The 23039-nt window shown below is 45.1% G+C and overlaps 1 protein-coding gene across 1 annotated transcript in view; it reads right to left on the bottom strand.

Moving 5' to 3' along the window:
• Positions 1-15518: 15518 nt before the first annotated feature.
• Positions 15519-23039, bottom strand: part of dusp22a (dual specificity phosphatase 22a) — a 171967-nt gene continuing 164446 nt past the window's right edge. The window contains exon 8 of the mRNA XM_068049870.1: positions 15519-16241. Within this exon, the coding sequence (XP_067905971.1) occupies positions 16035-16241 (207 nt within the window). The 3' untranslated portion in view covers positions 15519-16034. The remainder of the gene's footprint in view (positions 16242-23039) is intronic.

Genomic DNA, 23039 nt, shown 5'->3' with positions numbered 1-23039 from the left:
AGCATTGGTGTGAAACTTCTTACCATTTGAAATTTGCTTATCAGATTTATAAATTCTATATTTTCTGTATAAAGTACTCAGATTTTCATGTTCAATTTGAGCAAGCAATTCTTCTCTTGTCCTACCGCAGTAAGCTACTGTTAGTACAATGTGGAATAATATCGCTCGTTTCACCAAAAAGTCAGCAAGAGAACAAAATTACTACCGTTTGCAAACCTGATTAGCACTCCAGTGAAATAAAATAGCTGCAGTTAATATATTAAATAGAAGTTTTGTTTCAGCCACTTGGTTCTTGACATTAACCTCTAAGTGTTTTGTATTCACCCATTTGTTAGCTATATTTATCTCATTTTCAATGTGTGAGGCACAACAGAAGTCATCTGTAAGCAGGTTAACCCATGACCTATGATTAAAGTTGGCATGTCGTTGACTATCATTCAGCACACATCCTTGACCTATTTACTGACTCTTTGGTGGTACTGGTAGCTGAATACCAAGATTTATGCCCCAGCTGGTGCACGCAAAGGAGCTAAGATACTCTGAAATAATACCATCAAATATATTGCCCTAAATGTATATTAAGGTATGTGGCTTTTATTGATTCAAGTAAGATGAGAATCAAGATTTGTTTTTGATTGCTATTCCACAGTATGTTATTTACAATGCATTTTAAATCCATTTGCACCCACTTTATTATTTTTGCTTTCCCTTTAGACCACCATATTCTATGAACCATTCCTCAAGTATAATATAGGGTAAGTTAGCCACTCAGTATTCTACCTAATCTATTCTTTGGCCAGCTGCTAGGAAATGTGCAAAGGCCACTTGGATTGACTCTTTGTTTGACATTTTCCAAATGACCTCAGGGTCAGGCTGGGATCTGGAAATGATTCCACCTGCAAATGTAGATGTCAATCCATGTTCACCGTTTCGAGACAATATACTACTACATCAACCTCTCAACAATACTATGTTGATTTTGCTTTCTGATTGTTTAATCAGGGTTGAGGAAGTGAACAAGAGTCTCTGACCTCATACAGTGTTTAGTTGAAGATCTGGCTCTTTGATTCTGCAGGAGAAAAGGGAGGAAAAATGAAGGCCATGCTCTTCCTCTTGAAAAGGATGTAAACATCAGGATGATTCAACCTGTGGTAAGCATGTGTCTCATAGCCACTGGCTTAAGAGTGAAATGGGCAGAAGCTACAGTTGTCTAATCAGTCAATTGTAGGTGATGAGCGATTAATCCATAAATAAGCTATCAATTGTTATCCTAATGATGTACAGTAAAGTCATAAGACAAGAACTGGTGTGCTCAAATTTGCAACCAAACAGGACAACTACGACTCTCTACTGTGAACTCAGGGATACAGATGATACAGGGAATACCAGGACACCTCCTGTGTCCTGGATAACCGCATGTGCAGGAAGTGCATCCAGCTGTTCCAACTCCATCTCAGGGTATATGGGAGACTGAGAATTTCCTGGAGTGCACATTCCAGGAGTTGGTCACGCTGCAGCTATGGCGAGGGGGTAACCATCAAGCAGGGGAGGAAGAGAGAGGCAGGTAGCAGGATTCCTCTGGAACTGTGCCACTCTCAAACCAGTTTTCAGTGAGGGTGGCAAAGTCTTGGGGGTTGTAGTCTGAAGTACATCTATAGCATCATGGGACAAATTAGCAGAGCAAAGTATAGAAATGCAATGTTCATTAGGGATGCAATAGTTAGGGGATAGAACAGGCACTTCTGCAACCGCTGAGGTCTCACATGGCATGTTGCCAGGGTAAAGGACATCACTGAGCAGGTGCAGAACATTCTCTGGGAGGAAGGGGAACAGGCAGAAATCATGGTCCATGTTGGAATGTAGGTTGGAAAAGGGTTGAGGTCCTACAGACAGAGTTTCAGGAGCTAGGGAGGAAGTTAAAGGGTAAAGGCAATAATCTCTAGATCCCCCCCAGTGCCACGTGCTAGTGAGTACAGGAGCAGTAAGATGTGAAAGGGTAACACATGGCTTGAGAAATGTTGCAGGAGGGAGGGTTTCAAATTCCTGGGGCATTGGGATGAGTTCTGGGAGAGGAAAGAGTTGTGCAAGATGGACGGGTTGCAGCTCAACAAGACTGGGACCAATGTCTTGGCAGGAAGGTTACCTACTACTATGGGGGAGCGTTTAAAGTAATTGGGCATTGGGGGGGTGGCTGGTGGTGACCAGAATGAAGCATTAGAAAGGAGACGCAAGGTGTACAGAGGACTGGGAGAGACAGGCAGCATTAGAATAAAGAGTAGTTCAGAAACAGTAGTGATCAGACAAGGCAGAAATGTGAGGCAGACTTTGATGGATGTGTGTCCCTAAATACCCAAGACATCATGGTAGCCACATGGAACTATGATAGTGACAAAACAGAGGCCTGGTTCAAAGAAGGAGAGGGATGGGCATTTGATATTCCTGGTTACAATGTACTCAGGAAATATATGGAAGGAAATAAAGGAGAGGTAGCAATATTGATCCAAGATACTGTTACAGCACTAAAAGGGGATTATGTACTTGAGTGTTCAAAGATAGAAGCTCCCTGATTAGAGTTAAGGAACAATAAAGGAGTTATTATGCTTCTGGGTACACTACAGGCCATCAAGTAGTGGGAAGGAAATACAGGAGCAAATTTGCAGGCAAACTGAAGAAAGATGCAAGAACCCGAGAGCAGAGATAATGGACAACTTTGACTATTCTAATATAGACTGGGAAAATAACAATGTTAAGGGCAAAGAGAAGGAGGTATTGCTGAAATGTGTAGAAGAGAACTTTTTTGATTAGTATGTTTGCAGTCCAACAAGGAAGAAGGCAGTGATGGATCTAGTTCTGCGAAATGGTGGGAAAAGTGGAGCATGTTTCAGTGGGAGAGCATTTGTCAAACAGTGACACTAACATCATTGTGTTCAGAGTCGTTATGAAACAGGGCAAGGAAAAATCAAATGTGAAAATATTCAACTGGAGGAAGGCTAATGGTAGTGAGTTGAAAAGAGATCTGGTCCAGGTGAATTGGATCCAACATTGGCAGGTAAAACAGTAAATGAGCAATGGTAGACCTTCAAAGAGGAGGTACTTTGGTACAGAATAGACACACTCCCATGATGGGCAAAGGAAGGGGACCCAAAGCTAAAGCTCCCTGGATGACTAATGATATAGAGATTAAAATGAAATAGAAAAAAGAAGCTTATGATAAATATCGGGTTCATAATTCAGCAGAAAATCAAGCTGAATGCAAAATTCAGGGAAGAACTGAGAAAAGCAAATAAGAGGGGTAAACCATTGGATAAATACTTGAAAAAGAAAGTTTTGTAAGGCTGTGGGGAAAGAGCAGGAGAGTGGGACTAATTGGATAGCACTTTCAAAGAGCCAGCACAGGTACAAGGGGCTGAATGGCCGCCTTCTGTGTTGTATAACTCTATGATTCTATACGATGGATATTTACAATGTATGCAATGGGGTATACCGGAATTGTTGGTTTCAATAATCCTACAAGAGCTGTAGCACATCTGGGATTTTCACAGATAGAAACCTGATTATTTTGACAACTTCTAGGAAAGATTTGGATTCAGCAATGCAATTACTGGCTGCATTGAGATAGTTTGCTTCTACCCATTCCAACTCTGAACTATAGTTTCTTTTCCAACTTTGGCAGAGAAATGGTTCAACCTGTTAACTATTGTGGTCTGCTTTACTTCGAGCAACAGAGCTTGTGTTTTTTGGGTGATGTTCCCTTGTGAGCTTGAACCACAATTAAGGAAACTTCTGCAGACATTACACAGCTTCTGTGTCCTTTGCCAGTTCTACAAGTCACTGCAGTTATTTCGGATTTTGGGATCATCGTGCTGAGAGGCTTGGTAGTTTTAATCCCAGAGTTTCAAGTAGGTGAGAACATCGCAGAGCCTTAACTTTAATCTTCCAAAGTTCTCTTGAATCGGGAACAATTCCTTTATATTGGAAAATTGCACATCTCACTCCGTTATTTAAAGAAGGTGAGAGAGGGAAACCAGGGAATTATAGCCCAGTTAGACTAACATCTGTTGACAGGAAATTATTAGAGTCTATAATTAAGGATAGAGTGAGGGAACACCTTGAAAATTTTCAGCTGATCAGAGAGAACCAGCATGGATTTGTAAAGGGTAGGTCATACCTGACAAACCTGATTGGATTTTTTGAAGAGGTGTCTAAAGTAGCGGACAGGAGAACGTCTTTGGATGTTATTTATATGGACTTCCAGAAACCATTTGATAAAGTCCCTCATAAGAGACTGTTAGCAAAAGTTGAAGTTCATGGAATTGAAGTCAAATTATTGACCTGGTTAGGAAATTGACTGAGTGACAGGAAACAGAGAGTACAGATAATGGGCAGATTGGCAGGATGTGTCCCGCAAGGATCTGTGGTGGGGCGCAACTGTTCACTATTTATTAACGACTTTGATGATGGAATACAAAACCACATATCCAAGAGTACCAACGACACAAGGTAGGCAGTATTGCAAGCAGTGTAGATGTCATCCGGAGCATCCCCAATACCGAACACCTGTTCCTGCTGGGGAACTTTAATGCCTGGGTTGGGGCCGACCATGACTCATGGCCCTCCTGCCTTGGGCACTATGGCATTGGAAGGATGAATGAGAATGGACAGAGACTGCTTGAGTTGTGTACCTATCACAACCCCGCGTCACCAACTCGTTCATTCCTACTAAACCCTATCACCAGGTTTCTTGGAGGCACCCAAGGTCACGTCGTTGGCACCAGCTGGACCTCATCGTCACAAGGCGAGCCTCTTTAAACAGCGTTCAAACCACACGCAGCTTCCACAGTGCAGACTGCGAAACCGACCACTCGCAAGTGTGGCTCAAACCAAAGAAGCTGCATCACTCCAAGCAGAAGGGCCGCCCGCGCATCAACACTAGCAGAATCTCTCATCCACAGCTGTTACATAGGTTTGTAAATTCACTTGAAAAAGCCCTTCCGAACACTCATACAGGTGATGCAGAGACCAAGTGAGCCCACATCAGAGATGCCATCTATGACTCAGCAATGACCACCTATGGCAAACGTGTGAAGCAGAATGCAGACCGGTTTCAATCTCACTTTGAAGAGCTGGAACCCGTCAAAGCCGCTAGGCGCATTGCACTGTTGAACTACAAGAAAGCCCCCAGCGAGTTAACATCCGTAGCACTTAAAGCAGCCAGAAGCACTGCACAAAGAACAGCCAGGCGCTGCGCAAATGACTACTGGCAACACCTATGCAGTCATATTCAGCTGGCCTCTGACACTGGAAACATCAGAGGAATGTATGATGGCATTAAAAGAGCTTTTGGGCCAACCATCAAGAAGATCGCCCCCCTCATATCTAAATCAGGGGGCACAATCACTGATCAACACAAGCAAATGGACCGCTGGGTGTAGCACTACCTAGAACTGTACTCCAGGGAAAATGTTGTCATTGAGACCGCCCTCAATGCAGCCCAGTCTCTGACAGTCATGGATGAGCTGAACGTACAGCCAACAAAATCGGAACTCAGTGATGCCATTGATTCTCTAGCCAGCGGAAAAGCCCCTGGGAAGGACGGCATTACCCCTGAAATAATCAAGAATGCCAAGTCTGCTATACTTTCAGCACTCTACGAATTGCTTTGCCTGTGCTGGGACGAGGGAGCAGTACCACAGGACATGCACGATGCCAATATCATCACCCTCTATAAAGAACAAAGGTGACCATGGTGACTGCAACAACTACCGTGGAATCTCCCTGCTCAGCATAGTAGGGAAAGTCTTCGCTCGAGTCGCTTTAAACAGACTCCAGAAGCTGGCTGAGTACGTCTACCCTGAGGCACAGTGTGGCTTTCGAGCAGAGAGATCCACCATTGACAGGCTGTTCTCCCTTCGTCAGCTACAGGAAAAATGCCGTGAACAACAGATGCCCCTCTACGTTGCTTTCATTGATCTCACCAAAGCCTTTGACCTCGTCAGCAGACATGGTCTCTTCAGACTACTAGAAAATATCGGATGTCCACCAAAGCTACTAAGTATCATCACCTCATTCCATGACAATATGAAAGGCACAATTCAGCATAGCGGCGCCTCATCAGACCCCTTTCCTATCCTGAGTGGCGATAAACAGGGCTGTGTTCTTGCACCTACACTGTTTGGGATCTTCTTCTCCTTGCTGCTCTCACATGCGTTCAAGTCTTCAGAAGAAGGAATTTTCCTCCACACAAGATCAGATGGCAGGTTGTTCAACCTTGCCCGTCTAAGAGCAAAGACCAAAGTATGGAAAGTCTTCATCAGGGAACTCCTCTTTGCTGACGATGCTGCATTAACATCTCACACTGAAGAGTGTCTGCAGAGACTCATCGACAGGATTGCGGCTGCCTGCAACGAATTTGGCCTAATCATCAGCCTCAAGAAAACGAACATCATGGGACAGGACGTCAGAAATGCTCCATCCATCAATATCGGCGACCACGCTCTGGAAGTGGTTCAAGAGTTCACCTACCTAGGCTCAACTATTGCCAGTAATCTGTCTCTTGATGCAGAAAACAACAAGCGCATGGGAAAGGCTTCCACCGCTCTGTCCAGACTGGCCAAGAAAGTGTGGGAAAATGGCGCACTGACACGGAACACAAAAGTCCAAGTGTATCAAGCCTGTGTCCTCAGTACCTTGCTCTACAGCAGCAAGGCCTGGACAACTTATGTCAGCCAAGAGCGACATCTCAATTCATTCCATCTTCGCTGCCTCCGGAGAATCCTTGGCATCAGGTGGCAGGACCATATCTCCAACACAGAAGTCCTCGAGGTGGCCAACATCCCCAGCATATACACCCTACTGAGCCAGCGGCGCTTGAGATGGCTTGGCCATGTGAGCCGCATGGAAGATGGCGGGATCCCCAAGGGCTCATTGTACAGCGAGCTCGTCACTGGTATCAGACCCACCGGCCGTCCATGTCTCCGCTTTAAATATGTCTGCAAACGTGACATGAAATCCTATGACATTGATCACAAGTCGTGGGAGTCAGTTGCCAGCGATCGCCAGAGCTAGCAGGCAGCCATAAAGGTGGGGCTAAAGTGTGGTGAGTCAAAGAGACTTAGCAGTTAGCAGGAAAAAAGACAGAAGCGCAAGGGGCGAGCCAACTGTGTAACAGCCCGACAACCAATTTTATCTGCAGCACCTGTGGAAGAGTCTGTCACTCTAGAATTGGCCTTTATAGCCACTCCAGGCGCTGCTTCACAAACCACTGACAACCTCCAGGCGCTTACCCATTGTCTCTCGAGACAAGGAGGCCAAAGAAGAAGAAGAAGGAGATGACATCCACTTTGGACCTAAAAAGGACAGAACAGGGTACTTTCTAAATGGTGAAAAGTGAGAAACAGTGGAGGTCCAAAGAAACTTAGGATTGCAGGTACATAAAATCATCAAAACCTCAAACAGGTACAGAAAATAATCAAAACGGCTAATGGAATGCTGGCCTTAGAGTACTTGAATACAAGGGGGAGAAGATATGCTACAACTATACAAGGCCCTGGATAGAACACACCTGGTATACACTGAACATTTCTGGTCACCACACATTAGCAAGCATATTTTGTCCTTGGAGGGAGTGCAGCATAGATTTATCAGAATGATACCTGGACTCCAAGGGTTAATTTTTTTTTATTCATTCATGGGATGTCGGCGTCGCTGGCTAGGCCAGCATTTGTTGCCCATCCCTAATTGCCCTTGAGAAGGTGGTGGTGAGCTGCCTTCTTGAACCGCTGCAGTCCATGTGGGATAGGGACACTCACAGTGCCATGAGGAAGGGAGTTCCAGGATTTTGACCCAGTGACAGTGAAGGAACGGCGATATAGTTGCAAGTCAGGATGGTGTGTGACTTGGAGGGGAACTTGCAGGTGGTGGTGTTCCTATGCATTTACTGTTCTTGTCCTTCTAGGTGGTGGAGGTCACGGGTTTGGAAGGTGCTGTCTAAGGAGCCTTGGTGCATTGCTGCAGTGCATCTTGTAGATGGTACACACTGCTGCCACAGTGCGTCGGTGATGGAGGGAGTGAATGTTTGTAGATGCGGTGCCAATCAAGTGGGCTGCTTTGTCCTGGATGGTGTTGAGCTTCTTGAGAGTTGTTGGAGCTGCACCCATCCAGGCAAGTGGAGAGTATTCCATCACACACCTGACTTGTGCAATGTAGATGGTGGACAGGATTTGGGGAGTCAGGAGGTGAGTTACTCGCCGCAGGATTCCTAGCCTCTGAACTGCTCTTGTAGCCACGGTATTTATATGGCTACTCCAGTTCAGTTTCTTGTCAATGGTAACCCCTAGGATGTTGATAGCGGGGGATTCAGCGATGGTAATGCCATTGAATGTCAAGGGGAGATGGTTAGATTCTCTCTTGTTGGGGATGGCCATTGCCTGGCACTTGTGTGACGCAAATGTTACTTGCCACTTATCAACCCAAGCCTGGATATTGTCCAGGTCTTGCTGCATTTCTACACAGACTGCTTCAGTATCTGAGGAGTCACGAATGGTGCTGAACATTGTGCAATCATCAGCGAACATCCCCACTTCTGACCTTATGATTGAAGGAAGGTCATTGATGAAGCAGCTGAAAATGGTTGGGCCTAGGACACTACCCTGATGAACTCCTGCAGTGATGTCCCAGAGCTCAGATGATTGACCTCCAACAACCACAACTATCTTCCTTTGCGCTTGATATGACTCCAACCAGTGGAGAGTTTCCTCCCTGATTCCCACTGACTTCAGTATTGCATGGGCTCCTTGATGCCATACTCGGTCAATGCTGCCTTGATGTCAAGGGCAGTCACTCTCACCTCATCTCTTGAGTTCAGTTCTTTTGTTCATGTCTGAACCAAGGCTGTAATGAGGTCAGAAGCTGAGTGGCCATGGCGGAACCTAAACTGAGCGTCACTGAGCAGGCTATTGCTCAGCAAGTGCTGCTTGATGGCACTGTCGACTACACCTTTCATCACTTTACTGATGATTGAGAGTAGACTGATGGGGCGGTAATTGGCTGGGTTTGACTTGTCCTGTTTTTTGTGTACAGGACATACCTGGGCACTTTTCTACATTGCCTGGTGGATACCAGTGTTGTAGCTGTACTGGAACAGCTTGGCTAGGGGCACGGCAAGCTCTGGAGCACAGGTCTTCAATACTATTGCCAGAATATTGTCAGGGCCCGTAGCCTTTGCAGTATCCAGTGCCTTCAGTCGTTTCTTGATATCATGCGGAGTGAATCGAACTGGCTGAAGACTGGCATCTGTGATGCTAGGGACTCAGGAGGAGGCTGAGATGGATCATCAACTCAGCACTTCTGGCTGAAGATTGTTGCAAATGCTTCAGCCTTATCTTTTGCACTGATGTGCTGGGCTCCTCCATCGTTGAGGATGGGGATATTTGTGGAGCCACCTCCTCCAGTTAGTTGTTTAATTGTCCACCACCATTCACGGCTGGATGTGGCAGGACTGCAGAGCTTAGATCTGATCCGTTGGTTATAGGATCGCTTAGCTCTGTCTATCGCATGCTGCTTACGCAGTTTGGCATGCAAGTAGTCCTGGGTTGTAGCTTCGCCAGGCTGACACCTCTTTTTGAGGTATGCCTGGTGCTGCCCCAGCATGACCTTCTGCGCTCTTCATTGAACCAGGGTTGGTCTCCTGGCTTGATGGTAATGGTAGAGTGGGGGATATGCCGGGCCATGAGGTTACAGATTGTGGTTGAGTACAATTCTGCTGCTGCTGATGGCCCACAGCGCCTCATGGATGCCCAGTTTTGCATTGCTAGATCTGTACGAAATCTATCCCATTTAGCACTGTGGTAATGCCACACAACATGATGGTGAAGGCGGGACTTTGTCTCCACAAGGACTGTGCGGTGGTCACTCCTACCAATACTGTCGTGGATAGATGCATCTGGGGCAGGCAGATTGATGAGGATGAGGGCAAGTATGTTTTTCCCTCTTGTTGGTTCCCTCACCACCTGCCACAGACCCAGTCTAGAAGCTATCTATGTCCTTTAGGACTCAGCCAGCCCAGTCAGTAGTGGTGCTACCGAGCCACTCTTGGTGATGGACATTGAAGTCCCCCACCCAGAGTACATTTTGCGCCCTTGCCACCCTCAGTGCTTCCTCCAGTGGTGTTCAACATGGAGGAGTACTGAGTCATCAGCTGAGGGAGGGCGGTAGGTGGTCATCAGCAGGAGGTTTCCTTGCCCATGTTTGACCTGATGCCATGTGACTTCAATTGCGAGGATATGTTATCCAAACTAGGAACATATTCTCTGAAATTTAAAAAGTTAGGAACTCATTTGATCCAAATTTTCAATATACTGAGGGTAACTGATAGGGTGGATAGAGAGAGACCATTTCATCTGGCTAGGGAGTCTAGAATTAGTGGGTATAATCTAAAAATTTATATCCAGACTTTTCAGGAGTGAAATTGGGAAACATTTCTACATTCTTTATGACTCCTTATATTTTAGGATAGAAGCAATTTTTTTATATCTTGAATTTATCTTTCTGCGAAAGCTCCACTTCTGCTGCCAAAGTTAGGTTACTTCTTAACATCTTAGTCCCTCACCTAAGTTTCACATTAAAAAGTGATGAAGACCTGGAGCGCAGGATGCTACCGAGACTGACAAACATTGCACAACAGATGATACACCAAGTAATGGTTTGGTACTGCTTAGCTTGAGGTTTAATGTCAGTAATCTAGACAAAAAGAGAGGACTGTGTTGAGAATCAGCAAGTTGTAGGAGATGTAAGGAGTCTTTCCAATGCAGGGAGAAGGAAGATCAGACTAGATACTTTTACTTTCCAATACCACTTCTCCAGCTGTGTCAAATGTGCAATTTATGTTGAACTTCCGTACATACTGCCCACAATATCCCCAAAACAATAAACATGCTCTGGGAATTTGAGCTAAGCTGATGAAAAATGAATCTTGCAATGTGTGTCAGAATGTAGAACACAAAATCCTTAATGGCCGAGACTAGAAAGTCAATTGACGTGTATAAAAGGGAGGCTTACTTAAATTGAACTGGGATAGCTAACAAAATTAGCGAAGCAAGTTCAACGGAAGGAATGGAGTATTCTTAACACAAAATATTGTAATGATATATAGTAAAAACAGAGGGGCTTGTTTTTAAAAATTATATATTACTTCAGGGCAATTTTTCTTCCGACCTGCCTAAAGTTTGAAAAGGTTGTGATTTAAAGGGCCTAAAATCAGTTGTTTTAGCAGGCTCTTTAGTTTTTGAATCAATGAATCCTTGCGGACATAAATCAAGTCAAGATGTGTGACGCAAATCCAGGTTGTAACAAGATGTCATGAGGACAATGGAGCACTCGTCTTGAGAATTACAGCTTGCCAAACCAAGAATTGCAGCCACGATCTCCCTGACTGACAGAATTTGACTCGGCTGATCCTGGGTCATTCAGTCTGATTGATCTGATATAATTTCCTCAACAATGAGGAAGTACCCATGGTTATTAAGCGATATTATAAACACATTCTTTTTGAATGCATTTACAAAGCCTCTGTCCATAGCAATTCTTCCCACAATCCAGTATGGTGTGGCTGTGAACATTTAATGAATAAGGAGTGATTCTGCAATTTAGTTCTTCCAGCGGAAAACGGCCCTACTGAGGCGAGTGTTTCAGAAAATTAGGGGCTGTGCAGCCATGACTTCCTGGTATGCGCTCCCGGTGAGCACCAAATAATCAGAGCAAATTGCATTTATATAGTGCCTTTAATATAGTGAAAGATCCCAAGGCACTTCACAGGAGCGTTATCAGATGAAAATTGGCACTGAGCCGAAGAAGGGGATATTAAGACAGGTCACTAAACGTTTGGTCAAAGAGGTAGGCTTTAAGCAGGGTCTTAATGGGGGAGAGACGGAGAGGGAATTCCAGTGTTCAGGGCCTAGGGAGAGATTTAGTTTCCTGGATCACTGGGTCTGTTTCTGGCAAAGGTAGGACCTGTACAAGTCGGACAGGTTGCATCTGAACCAGAACAGGACCAACATCCTTGCAGGGAGGTTTGCTAGTGCTGTTGGGGGGGGGCGGGGGGGAGGAGGGTTTAAACTAATTTGGCAGGGGGATGGGATATTGAATGGAGGTACAGTAGGGGGTGATTCACAGCCAAATATAGAAGGGAAACTAAGTCAGGCAGGAAGGAAGAGCAAATATAGACCTGTTAAGGCACAAGCGAATAATGCAAGGCTGGGTTGCATCTATTTTAACGCAAGGAGTCTTACAAGTAAGACAGATGAATTGAGGACATTGATTAACACATAGGAATATAATATTATTGCTATCACAGAGACATGGTTGAGGGAAGGGCAGGACTGGCAGCTCAATATTTCAGGGTATAGAATCTTCAGGCGCGACAGGGGAGGGTGTAAAAGAGGAGGTGACATTGCACTGTTGATCAAGGAGTCAATTACTGCAGTAAGGAGGATGATATCTTGGAAGGTTCCTCAAATGAGGCCATATGGGTAGAATTTAAAAACAAAAAGGGGGCAATCACTTTGCTGGGAGTGTACTACAGGCCTCCAAACAGTCAGGGAGAGATAGAGGAGCAGATATGTAGACAAATCTCAGAGAGGTGTAAAAATAATAGGGTAATAATAGTAAGGGATTTCAACTTCCCCTATATTGACTGGGATAGTCTTAGTGCAAAAGGTTTAAAGGGGACAGAATTCTTAAAGTGCATCCAGAAAGCTTTTTGAGCCAGCACATAGAAAGTCTACAAGAGGAGGAGGAGAACTGGACCTAATCTTCAGGAATGAAGCTGGACAAGTGGTAGAAATGTCAGTGGGGGAACATTTTGGGGATAGTGACCATAACTCTGTAAAATTTAAAGTCGTTATGGAAAAGGATAAAGATGGACTGGAAATAAAGGTACTGAATTGGGGGAAGGCCGATTTCAATATGATAAAACAGGATCTGGCCAAAGTGGACTGGGAGCAGCTACTTGTAGGAAAGTCTACATCAGAGCAGTGGGAGTCATTCAAAAAGGAAATAGTGAGAGATCAGGGCCAACATGTTCCAGTAAAGGTGAAGGGTAGGACCAACAAATCCAGGGAACTCTAGATGTCAAGGGATATAGAGGATTGGATAAAGAAAAAAAAGGAGACCTATGGCAGATTCAGAGCGCGAAAACAGCGGAGGCCCTAGAGGAGTATAGAAAGTGGAGGGGGACACTTAAAAAAGTAATTAGGAGAGCAAAGAGGGGGCATGAAAAATCACTGGCGGGCAAGATGAAGGAAAATCCCAAGGCATTTTATAAGAATATTAAGGGCAAGAAGATAACCAGGGAAAAAGTAGGGCCCATTAGGGACCAAAATGGCAGTGTGTGTGTGGACCGGGGGATGTAGGTGATGCTTTAAATGATTACTTTTCATCTGTGTTCACTATGGAGAACATAGAACATAGAACATAGAACAGTACAGCACAGTACAGGCCCTTCGGCCCACGATGTTGTGCCGAACCTTTAACCTACTCTAAGATCAAACGAACTACCTACCCTGCATTCTACTATCATCCATGTATCTATCCAAGAGTCGCTTAAATGTCCCTAATGTATCTGCTTCTACCACCACCGCTGGCAGCGCATTCCACGCACCCACCACTCTCTGTGTAAAGAACCTACCTCTGACATCTAAGCTTTGAAAGGGAGGAGGTATTAGCTGTTTTAGCGGGCTTAAAAGTGGATAAATCTCCAGGCCCAGATGAGATGTATCCCAGGCTGCTATGTGAGGCAAGGGAGGAGATTGCAGGGGCTCTGACACAATTTTTTAAATCCTCTCTGGACACAGGAGAGGTGCCAGAGGACTGGAGGGCAGTGAATGTGGTACCAGTGTTCAAGTGGGGTAGTAGGGATAAACCAGGTAATTACAGGCCGGTGAGTCTAACATCAGTGGAAGGGAAATTATTGGAAAAAATTCTGAGGGACAGGATTAATCTCCACTTGGAGAGGCAGGGATTAGAGGCAGGGTTTAATCAGGGATAGTCAGCATGGCTTTGTCGGGGGAGATCATGTCTAACAAATTTGCTTGAATTTTTGAGGAGGTGACTAGGTGTGTAGATGAGGGTAAAGCAGTTGATGTAGTCTAAATGGATTTCAGTAAGGCTTTTGATAAGGTGCCACGTGGGAGATTGGTCGAGAAGGTAAGAGCCCATGGGATCCAGGGCAATTTGGCAAATTGGATCCAAAATTGGCTTAGTGGCAGGAGGCAGAGGGTGATGGTCGAGGGTTGTTTTTGCGATTGGAAACCTGTGGCCAGTGGTGTACCGCAGGGATTAGTGCTGGGACCCTGGCTGTTTGAAGTATACATTAATGATTTAAATGTGAATATAGGAGGTATGATCAGTAAGTTCGCAGATGACACACAAATTGGTGGTGTCGTAAATAGTAACGAGGAAAGCCTTAGATTACAGGACGATATAAATGGGCTGGTAAGATGGACAGAGCAGTGGCAAATTGAATTTAATCCTGAGAAATGTGAGGTGATGCATTTTGGGAGGAATAACAAGGCAAGGGAAATGGATGGTAGGACCCTAGGAAGTACCGAGGGACCTTGGTGTACTTGTCCACAGATCACTGAAGGCAGCAGCACAGGTAGGTAAGGTGGTTAGAAAGGCATATGGGATACTTGCCTTTATTAGCCAAGCCATAGAATATAAGAGCAGGGAGGTTATGATGGAGCTGTATAAAACTCTAGTTAGGCCACAGCTGGAGTACTGTGTATGGTTCTGGTTGCCACACAATACGAAGGATGTTATTACACTGGAGAGGGTGCAGAGGAGATTCACCAGGATGTTACCTGGGATGGAGCATTTCAGCTATGAAGAGAGACTGGATAGGCTAGGGTTGTTTTCCTTACAGCAGAAAAGGCTGAGGGGGAAACCTGATTGAAGTATACAAAATTATGAGGGGCATAGATCGGATAGATAGGAAGAAACTTTTTCCCTTAACGGAGGTGTTAATAACCAGGGGGCATAGATTTAAGGTAAGGGGCAGGAGGTTTAGAGGGGACTTGAGGAAAAAAATTTCACCTAGAGGGTGGTTAGTATCTGGAACACACTGCTCTAAGGGGTGGTAGAGGCAGGAACCCTCACAACATTTAAGAAATATTTAGATGAGCACTTGAAACGCCATAGTTAGCAAGGCTATGGGCCAACTGTGGGGAAGTGGGATTAGAATAGATCGGAAATAAAAACAAGAAATGCTGGAAATACTCAGCAGGTGTGGCAGCATCTGTGGAGAGAGAAGCAGAGTTAATGTTTCAGGTCAGTGACCCTTATTTTAGAATAGATAGTTGCTTGATGGCCAGCACGGACACGATGGGCCGAAGGGCCTGTTTCTGTGCTGTATAACTCTATGACTCTATGACATGGCTGCTAATGGTCGGGCGAAGGAAGTGGGGGATGGATGGACAAGAAGTCAGAGTGCAAACACCCCAGCGTATTTAAAAAAAATACAACACTGCAGATCCAATTTTGGATTTTATTTTACTCATTTTAAAATTCATTAACGAGTTAAAATAAACACAATAAACAATTACTGACACGTGCAACACTGAAAACAATTTATATGGTTCCATGTTCATTTTACAACACTGTTAATGCCTGTAGGTAAACGTAGCAACATTGTTCATTGTTAAATAATTTAGAGCCCTAAATGGCAGTGCCCAAAGATACTGCAGCAAGCATCTGTTCTGAATAAAGGTTAAGAGTGCCCAAATCCAATGCAGCACAATTTAAAACCTGCAGTCTTATTTAGGCACTTAATTTAAGGAAAGGCACAACTTGCACACTGTAGCTAATGAGAACATTATTGAAAGTGATAAATAGAAAAAGGAGAAACAATGGTATATAAATTATATGCCTTTCTCCTGCTTCATATTGCACTGTCGGTACATATGGCTGTATATATTCTTGCTGATTTAACAATGAATAAAATGATGTTGAAACATCCGGCAGTCACCGTCCCAGCACTCCTCTTATCTGTTCACCCAGCTGCGATTGGTAGTGCCGTAGGCATTATAAGGAAGAGGGTAGACCGTTGCTGTGTGATTTGTCCAGTGACGCTCCCCATATCTCAGCTGCTGTTGCTTTTGTTGTTCATCGTACTGAGACAGCAGCTTTTCAATCTCCTGCTTGTCATTAAATCGATTTTCTCCATATTCCGTCTGAAGCCATCTCCGATACTGAAATAAAACAGGTACATGTAAACGTTATGTTTTTCTCCCCTGAAGGCACTGGGGCAGATTTCTGAGAATTCTCCAAAGCCTAGGAGTGGCAGGATTTCCCATCCTAAGCCATTAACATAGTCTGGGGGCACCCTTCAGCTGTGGCTCAGTTGTTAGCAGACCCGCCCAAGTCAGAAGGTTGTTGAACACAAAATCGAAGCTGGCATTCTAGAGCAGTGCTGCACTGTCAAAGGTGCAGTCTTTTGGATAAGACATTAAACCGAAGACATGACTGCCCTCTCGGGTGGATGTAAAAGATCCTGTGGTATTATTTTGAAGAAGAGCATGGAGTTCTCCCCATGTCCTGAAAAGAAAGACTTGCATTTATATAATGCTTTTCAGGACCACCCAACATCTCTAAGTGCTTTAAAGCCAAAGAACGAGTTTTGAAGTATTGTTGTAACGTAGGAAACACAGCAGCCGATTTGCACACAGCAAGCTCCCACAAACAGCAATGTAATAATGACTATATATGAGGTTTTTGTGGTCTTGATTGAAGGATAAATATTGGCCAGGACACCAGGAAGAACACCCCTGCTCTTCAAAATAGTGCCATGGGAACATTTACAACACCCAAGCAGGCAAATGGGGCCTCAGTTTAACATCTCATCCATAAGACAGCATCTTTTTTTATTTATTTATTGATACAGCACTGAAACAGGCCCTTCGGCCCACCAAGTCTGTGCCGACCAAGAACCACCCATTTATACTAACCCTACAGTAATCCCATATTCCCTACCACCTACCTACACTAGGGGCAATTTACAATGGCCAATTTACCTATCACCTGCAAGTCTTTGGCAGTGGGAGGAAACCAGAGCACCCAGAGGAAACCCACGCGGTCACAGGGAGAACTTGCAAACTCCACACAGGCAGTACCCAGAATTGAACCCGGGTCCCTGGAGCTGTGAGGCTGCGGTGCTAACCACTGCGCCGCCCAGTGCAGCACGCCCTCAGTACTGCACTGGATTTCCAGACAGGATTCTTGCACTCAAGTGGCACTTAAACCCAGAAGCTTGTATCTCAGAAGCAAGAGTGCTACCAATTGAGCCACGGCTGACATTGTCCAGCTTTCATCCTTCAACTAACATTATTAAAATGATTAGATTATATGGTTATCATCATCACATTGCTGTGTAAGTGAGCTTGCAGTGCATAGGTGAGCTGTGGCACTTCCTGCATTAAAACAGTGACTACACTTGAAAAAATACTTCATTAGTTTTGGGACATCCAGTGGTTGTGAAAGGCACAATATACATGGAAATCTATTTTTACTGTTTAGACAGCACGTAGCACTCTCATAGATAGCAGAATATTGAAGCACAGTGACATATCAGATCTCTCAGATTGGGAGCTTTCGGCTACTGATGGAGGTCAACCCATTACTGTGTCGGTACCAATGACATAGGCAGGAAGAGTCACGAGGTCCTGCAGGGGGAGTTTAGGGAGTTAGGTAGAAAGTTAAAAGACAGGACCTCTAGGGTTGTAATCTCGGGATTACTCCCTGTGCCACGTGCCAGTGAGGCTAGAAACAGGAGGATAGTGCAGCTAAACACGTGGCTGAACAGCTGGTGTAGAAGGGAGGGTTTCAGATATCTGGACCATTGGGATCTCTTCAGGGACAGATGGGACCTGTACAAGAAGGACGGGTTGCATCTAAACTGGAGGGGTACAAATATCCTGGCTGCGAGGTTTGCTAGCGTCACTCGGGAGGGTTTAAACTAGTGTGGCAGGGGGGTGGGAACCAGAGCAGTAGGACAGCAAGTGAAATAAATGAGGGGAAACTAGTAAATAAGGCCAGTAAGACTAAGAGGAAGAGCAGGCAGGGAGATGTTGCGGAGCACAGCGGGACTGGTGGTCTGAAGTGCATTTGTTTCAATGGGAGAAGTATAACAGGTAAGGCAGATGAACTTAAAGCTTGGATTAGTACTTGGAACTATGATGTTGTTGCTATTACAGAGACTTGGTTGAGGGAAGGACAGGATTGGCAGCTAAATGTTCCAGGATTTAGAAGCTTCAGGCGGGATAGAGGGGGATGTAAAAGGGGTGGGGGAGTTGCATTACTTGTTAAGGAGAATATCACAGCTGTACTGCGGGAGGACACCTCAGAGGGGTCGTACAGCGAGGCATTATGCGTAGAGCTCAGGAATAGGAAGGGTGCAGTCACGATGTTGGGGGTTTTCCACAGGCCTCCCAACAGCCAGCGGGAGGGAGAGGAGCAGATATGTAGACAGGTTTTGGAAAGATGTAAAGGTAACAGGGTTGTAGTGGAGGGTGATTTTAACTTCCCCAATAATGACTGGGACTCACTTAGTGCTAGGGGCTTGGATGGGGCAGAATTTGTAAGGAGCATCCAGGAGGGCTTCTTGAAACAATATGTAGATAGTCCAACGAGGGATGGGGCCGTACTGGACCTGGTATTGGAGAATGAGCCGGGCCAGGTGGTCGAAGTTTCAGTCGGGGAGCATTTTGGGAACAGTGACCATAATTCCGTAAGTTTGAAGGTACTTGTGGATAAGGATAAGAGTAGTCCTCAGGTGAAGGTGTTAAATTGGGGGAAGGCTAATTATAACAATATTAGGCAGGAACTGAAGAATTTAGATTGGGGGCGGCTGTTTGAGGGTAAATCAACATCTGACATGTGGGAGTCTTTCAAACGTCAGTTGATTAGAACCCAGGACCAGCATGTTCCTGTGAGGAAGAAGTATAAGTTTGGCAAGTTTCGGGAACCTTGGATAACGCGGGATATTGTGAGCCTAGTCAAAAAGAAAAAGGAAGCATTCGTAAGGGCTGCAAGGCTGGGAACAAACGAAACCCTTGAGGAATATAAAGACAGTAGGAAGGAACTTAAGCAAGGAGTCAGGAGGGCTAAAAGGGGTCATGAAAAGTCATTGGCAAACAGGATTAAGGAAAATCCCAAGGCTTTTTATACGTATATAAAGAGCAAGAGGGTAACTAGGGAAAGGATTGGCCCACTCAAGGACAGAGAAGGGAATCTATGTGTGGAGCCAGAGGAAATGGGCAAGGTACTAAATGAGTACTTTGCATCAGTATTCACCAAAGAGAAGGACTTGTTGGATGATGAGCCTAGGGGAATGTAGATAGTCTCAGTCATCTCATTATCAAAAAGGAGGAAGTGTTGGGTGTCTTGCAAAGTATTAAAGTAGATAAGTCCCCAGGGCCTGATGGGATCTACCCCCAGAATACTGAGGGAGGCAAGGGAAGAAATTGCTGGGGCCTTGACAGAAATCTTTGCATCTTCATTGGCTACAGGTGAGGTCCAGAGGACTGGAGAATAGCCAATGTTGTTCCTTTGTTTAAGAAGGGTAGCAAGGATAATCCAGGAAATTATAGGCCAGTGAGCCTTACCTCAGTGGTAGGGAAATTATTAGAGAGGATTCTTCGGGACAGGATTTACTCCCATTTGGAAACAAACAAACTTATCAGCGAGAGGCAGCATGGTTTTGTGAAGGGGAGGTCATGTCTCACTAATTTGATTGAGTCTTTTGAGGAAGTGACAAAGATGATTGATGAAGGAAGGGCAGTGGATGTTATCTATATGGACTTCAGTAAAGCCTTTGACAAGGTCCCTCATGGCAGACTGGTACAAAAGGTGAAGTCACGCGGGATCAGAGGTGAGCTGGCAAGATGGATACAGAACTGGCTCGGTCATAGAAGACAGAGGGTAGCAGTGGAAGGGTGCTTTTCTGAATGGAGGGATGTGACTAGTGGTGTTCCGCAGGGATTAGTGCTGGGACCTTTGCTCTTTGTAGTATATATATAAATGATTGGGAGGAAAATGTAGCTGGTCTGATTAGTAAGTTTGCGGATGACACAAAGGTTGGTGGAGTTGCGGATAGTGATGAGGATTGTCAGAGGATACAGCAGCATATAGATCGGTTGGAGACTTGGGCGGAGAAATGGCAGATGGAGTTAATCCGGACAAATGTGAGGTCATGCATTTTGGAAGGTCTAATGCAGGTGGGAAGTATACAGTAAATGGCAGAACCCTTAGGAGTATTGACAGGCAGAGAGATCTGGGTGTACAGGTCCGCAGGCAACTAAAAGTGGCAACGCAGGTGGATAAGGTAGTCAAAAAGGCATACGGCATGCTTGCCTTCATCTGTCGGGGCACAGAGTATAAAAATTGGCAAATCATACTGCAGCTGTACAGAACTTTAGTTAGGCCACACTTAGAATATTGCGTGCAATTCTGGTCGCCACACTACCAGAAGGACGTGGAGGCTTTGGAGAGGGTACAGAAAAGTTTTACTAGGATGTTGCCTGGTCTGGAGGGCATTAGCTATGAGGAGAGGTTGGATAAACTCGGATTGTTTTCACTGGAACGACGGAGGTGGAGGGGTGACATGATAGAGGTTTACAAAGTTATGAGTGGCATGGACAGAGTGGATAGTCAGAAGCTTTTTCCCATGGTGAAAGAGTCAGTTACTCGGGGACATAGGTTTAAGGTGAGAGGGGCAAAGTTTAGAGGGGATGTGCGAGGCAAGTTCTTTACACAGAGGGTGGTGAGTGCCTGGAACTTGCTGCTGGGGGAGGTGGTGGAAGCAGGTACGATAGCGACGTTTAAGAGGCATCTTGACAAATACATGAATAGGATGGGAATAGAGGGATACGGTCCCCGGAAGTGCAGAAGGTTTTAGTTTAGGCAGGCATCAAGATCGCGCAGGCTTGGAGGGCCGAATGGCCTGTTCCTGTGCTGTACTGTTCTTTGTTCTTTGTTTGTACTACCTGTAGATATCTGGAGACAGAGAAGTGGGGTAGGGGTTTAAACTTAAAACTGTCTGTCTTTTACCTGCCTCAGGACCTGCACAGACTCCTCCGCTCAGTGCGGGTATAGGAGTCAGCGACAGCAATGTCCTGCATCATTTGTGCTGTTTTAATGGATCTGCACCCACTACAGGAACAGGCCCTAGTCTTGTCCCACCCCATGGAAAGTCCTGGAAATCCCAGGGCAAAGTAAAAAGGTCTCCATCCCTGAGCCAAGAGTCAGGAAAATCTGCTCTACTGATTCTTGCTGGGGTATTATTCCATATGCACTGCCAACACACCTGCAGCTGGTCCAAACATGTGAGGCTGGACATTTATTGTCAAGTGGCTTTTCAACGTCAGACATGCAGCAACTGAGCCCAATTCTGTCCTCACTCCACATCTACATACTTTCGGTAAGGATCACAGGATAGTTTTTGGGAGCAGGCACTCTGGCTGATTTTTCCTCTCCCCTGCCCAGGGCACCAAGGACAGTGGTAGTACCACCATTGCCATCTTGGCTGTGATCAACCATCAGCACAGACTGGGAATCAATCCTGACACCTTCCTACATAAGAATTAGGAGCAGGAGCAGACCCTTTAGCCCCTCAAACCAGCTGCAACATTTGATAAGATCATGGCTGATTTGATTGTAGCCTCATCTTTAGTGTCTACCTGCTATAAGCTTTGACCCCCTTTTCAATCAAAAATCTATCTAACTCAGCCTTAAAAATATTCAATGACCCTGCCTCCACTGCTCTCTGGGGAACAGAATTCCACAGAATAACAACCATTTGAGAGAAAAGATTTCACCACATCTTCATCTTAATTGGGAGACCCCTTATTTTTAAACTGTGCCCCCTGGTTTTAGACTCTCCCACAAGGGGAAACATCCTTTCAACATCCACCCTGTCAAGTCCCCTCAGGATCTGATGTTTCAATAAGATCACCTCTCATTCTTCTAAATTCCAATGGATACAGGCCCAGCCTGTCCAACCTTTCCTCATAAGATAACCCCTTCATCCCAAGAATCAGTCGAGTGATTCTTCTCCAAACTGCTTCTAATACAATTATATCCTTTCTTAAGTAAGGAGAACAAAACTGTACACAGTGCTCCAGATGTGGTCTCACCAATTCCCTGTACAACTGTAGCAAAACTTCCCTACTTTGATATTCCATTCCCCTTTCTGATCTGCATGGCACACTGGGCAATGAGTTTTCCAACTAGGTCACTGGAGGAGGCAATGTTTTTATCTAATGCGGAACTGTCAGGTGTATATTCAGCAATTATTAGATTAGAGATACAGCACTGAAACAGGCCCTTCGGCCCACCGAGTCTGTGCCGAACATCAACCACCCATTTATACTAATCCTACACTAATCCCATATTCCTACCAAACATCCCCACCTGTCCCTATATTTCCCTACCACCTACCTATACTAGTGACAATTTATAATGGCCAATTTACCTATCAACCTGCAAGTCTTTTGCCTTGTGGGAGGAAGAAAACCCACGCAGACACAGGGAGAACTTGCAAACTCCACACAGGCAGTACCCGGAATCGAACCCGGGTCCCTGGAGCTGTGAGGCTGCGGTGCTAACCACTGCGCCGCTAACCACTGCGCCACTGTGCCGCCCTATTAGTTTGTGGTGATTCCAGGGATTTTAAGGATCACATTTTGCAATTCTGTATTTTTATAATTAGATCCAGTGGTTTGCAGTGCTTGAACAAGTCAGTTCCATTTTGAGACAGTATATTCCAGGATGATGATATATTATATTTTACAATTTCACCCATTTTCCCACAAAATCCGCAAACCACCAGCCTTAGCACTATTTTAAAATGCCGACTCAAATGAAGCTTTTTACAGTGAGAACAATGGTCTTCACACCTGCATACCAATGCAATGTGCCATGGAATGGTAGTCCGTGTGTTACTGAATCTGTTTGCTCACACGCCAAGTTTCCAAATTAAGACAATTATGGGA

The sequence above is a fragment of the Heterodontus francisci genome, chromosome 17, assembly GCF_036365525.1.
Source record: "Heterodontus francisci isolate sHetFra1 chromosome 17, sHetFra1.hap1, whole genome shotgun sequence".
Taxonomy (NCBI): Eukaryota; Metazoa; Chordata; class Chondrichthyes; order Heterodontiformes; family Heterodontidae; genus Heterodontus; species Heterodontus francisci.
The sequence above is the reverse complement of the archived record's forward strand: the minus strand, read 5'-3'. Positions and strand labels throughout refer to the sequence as shown.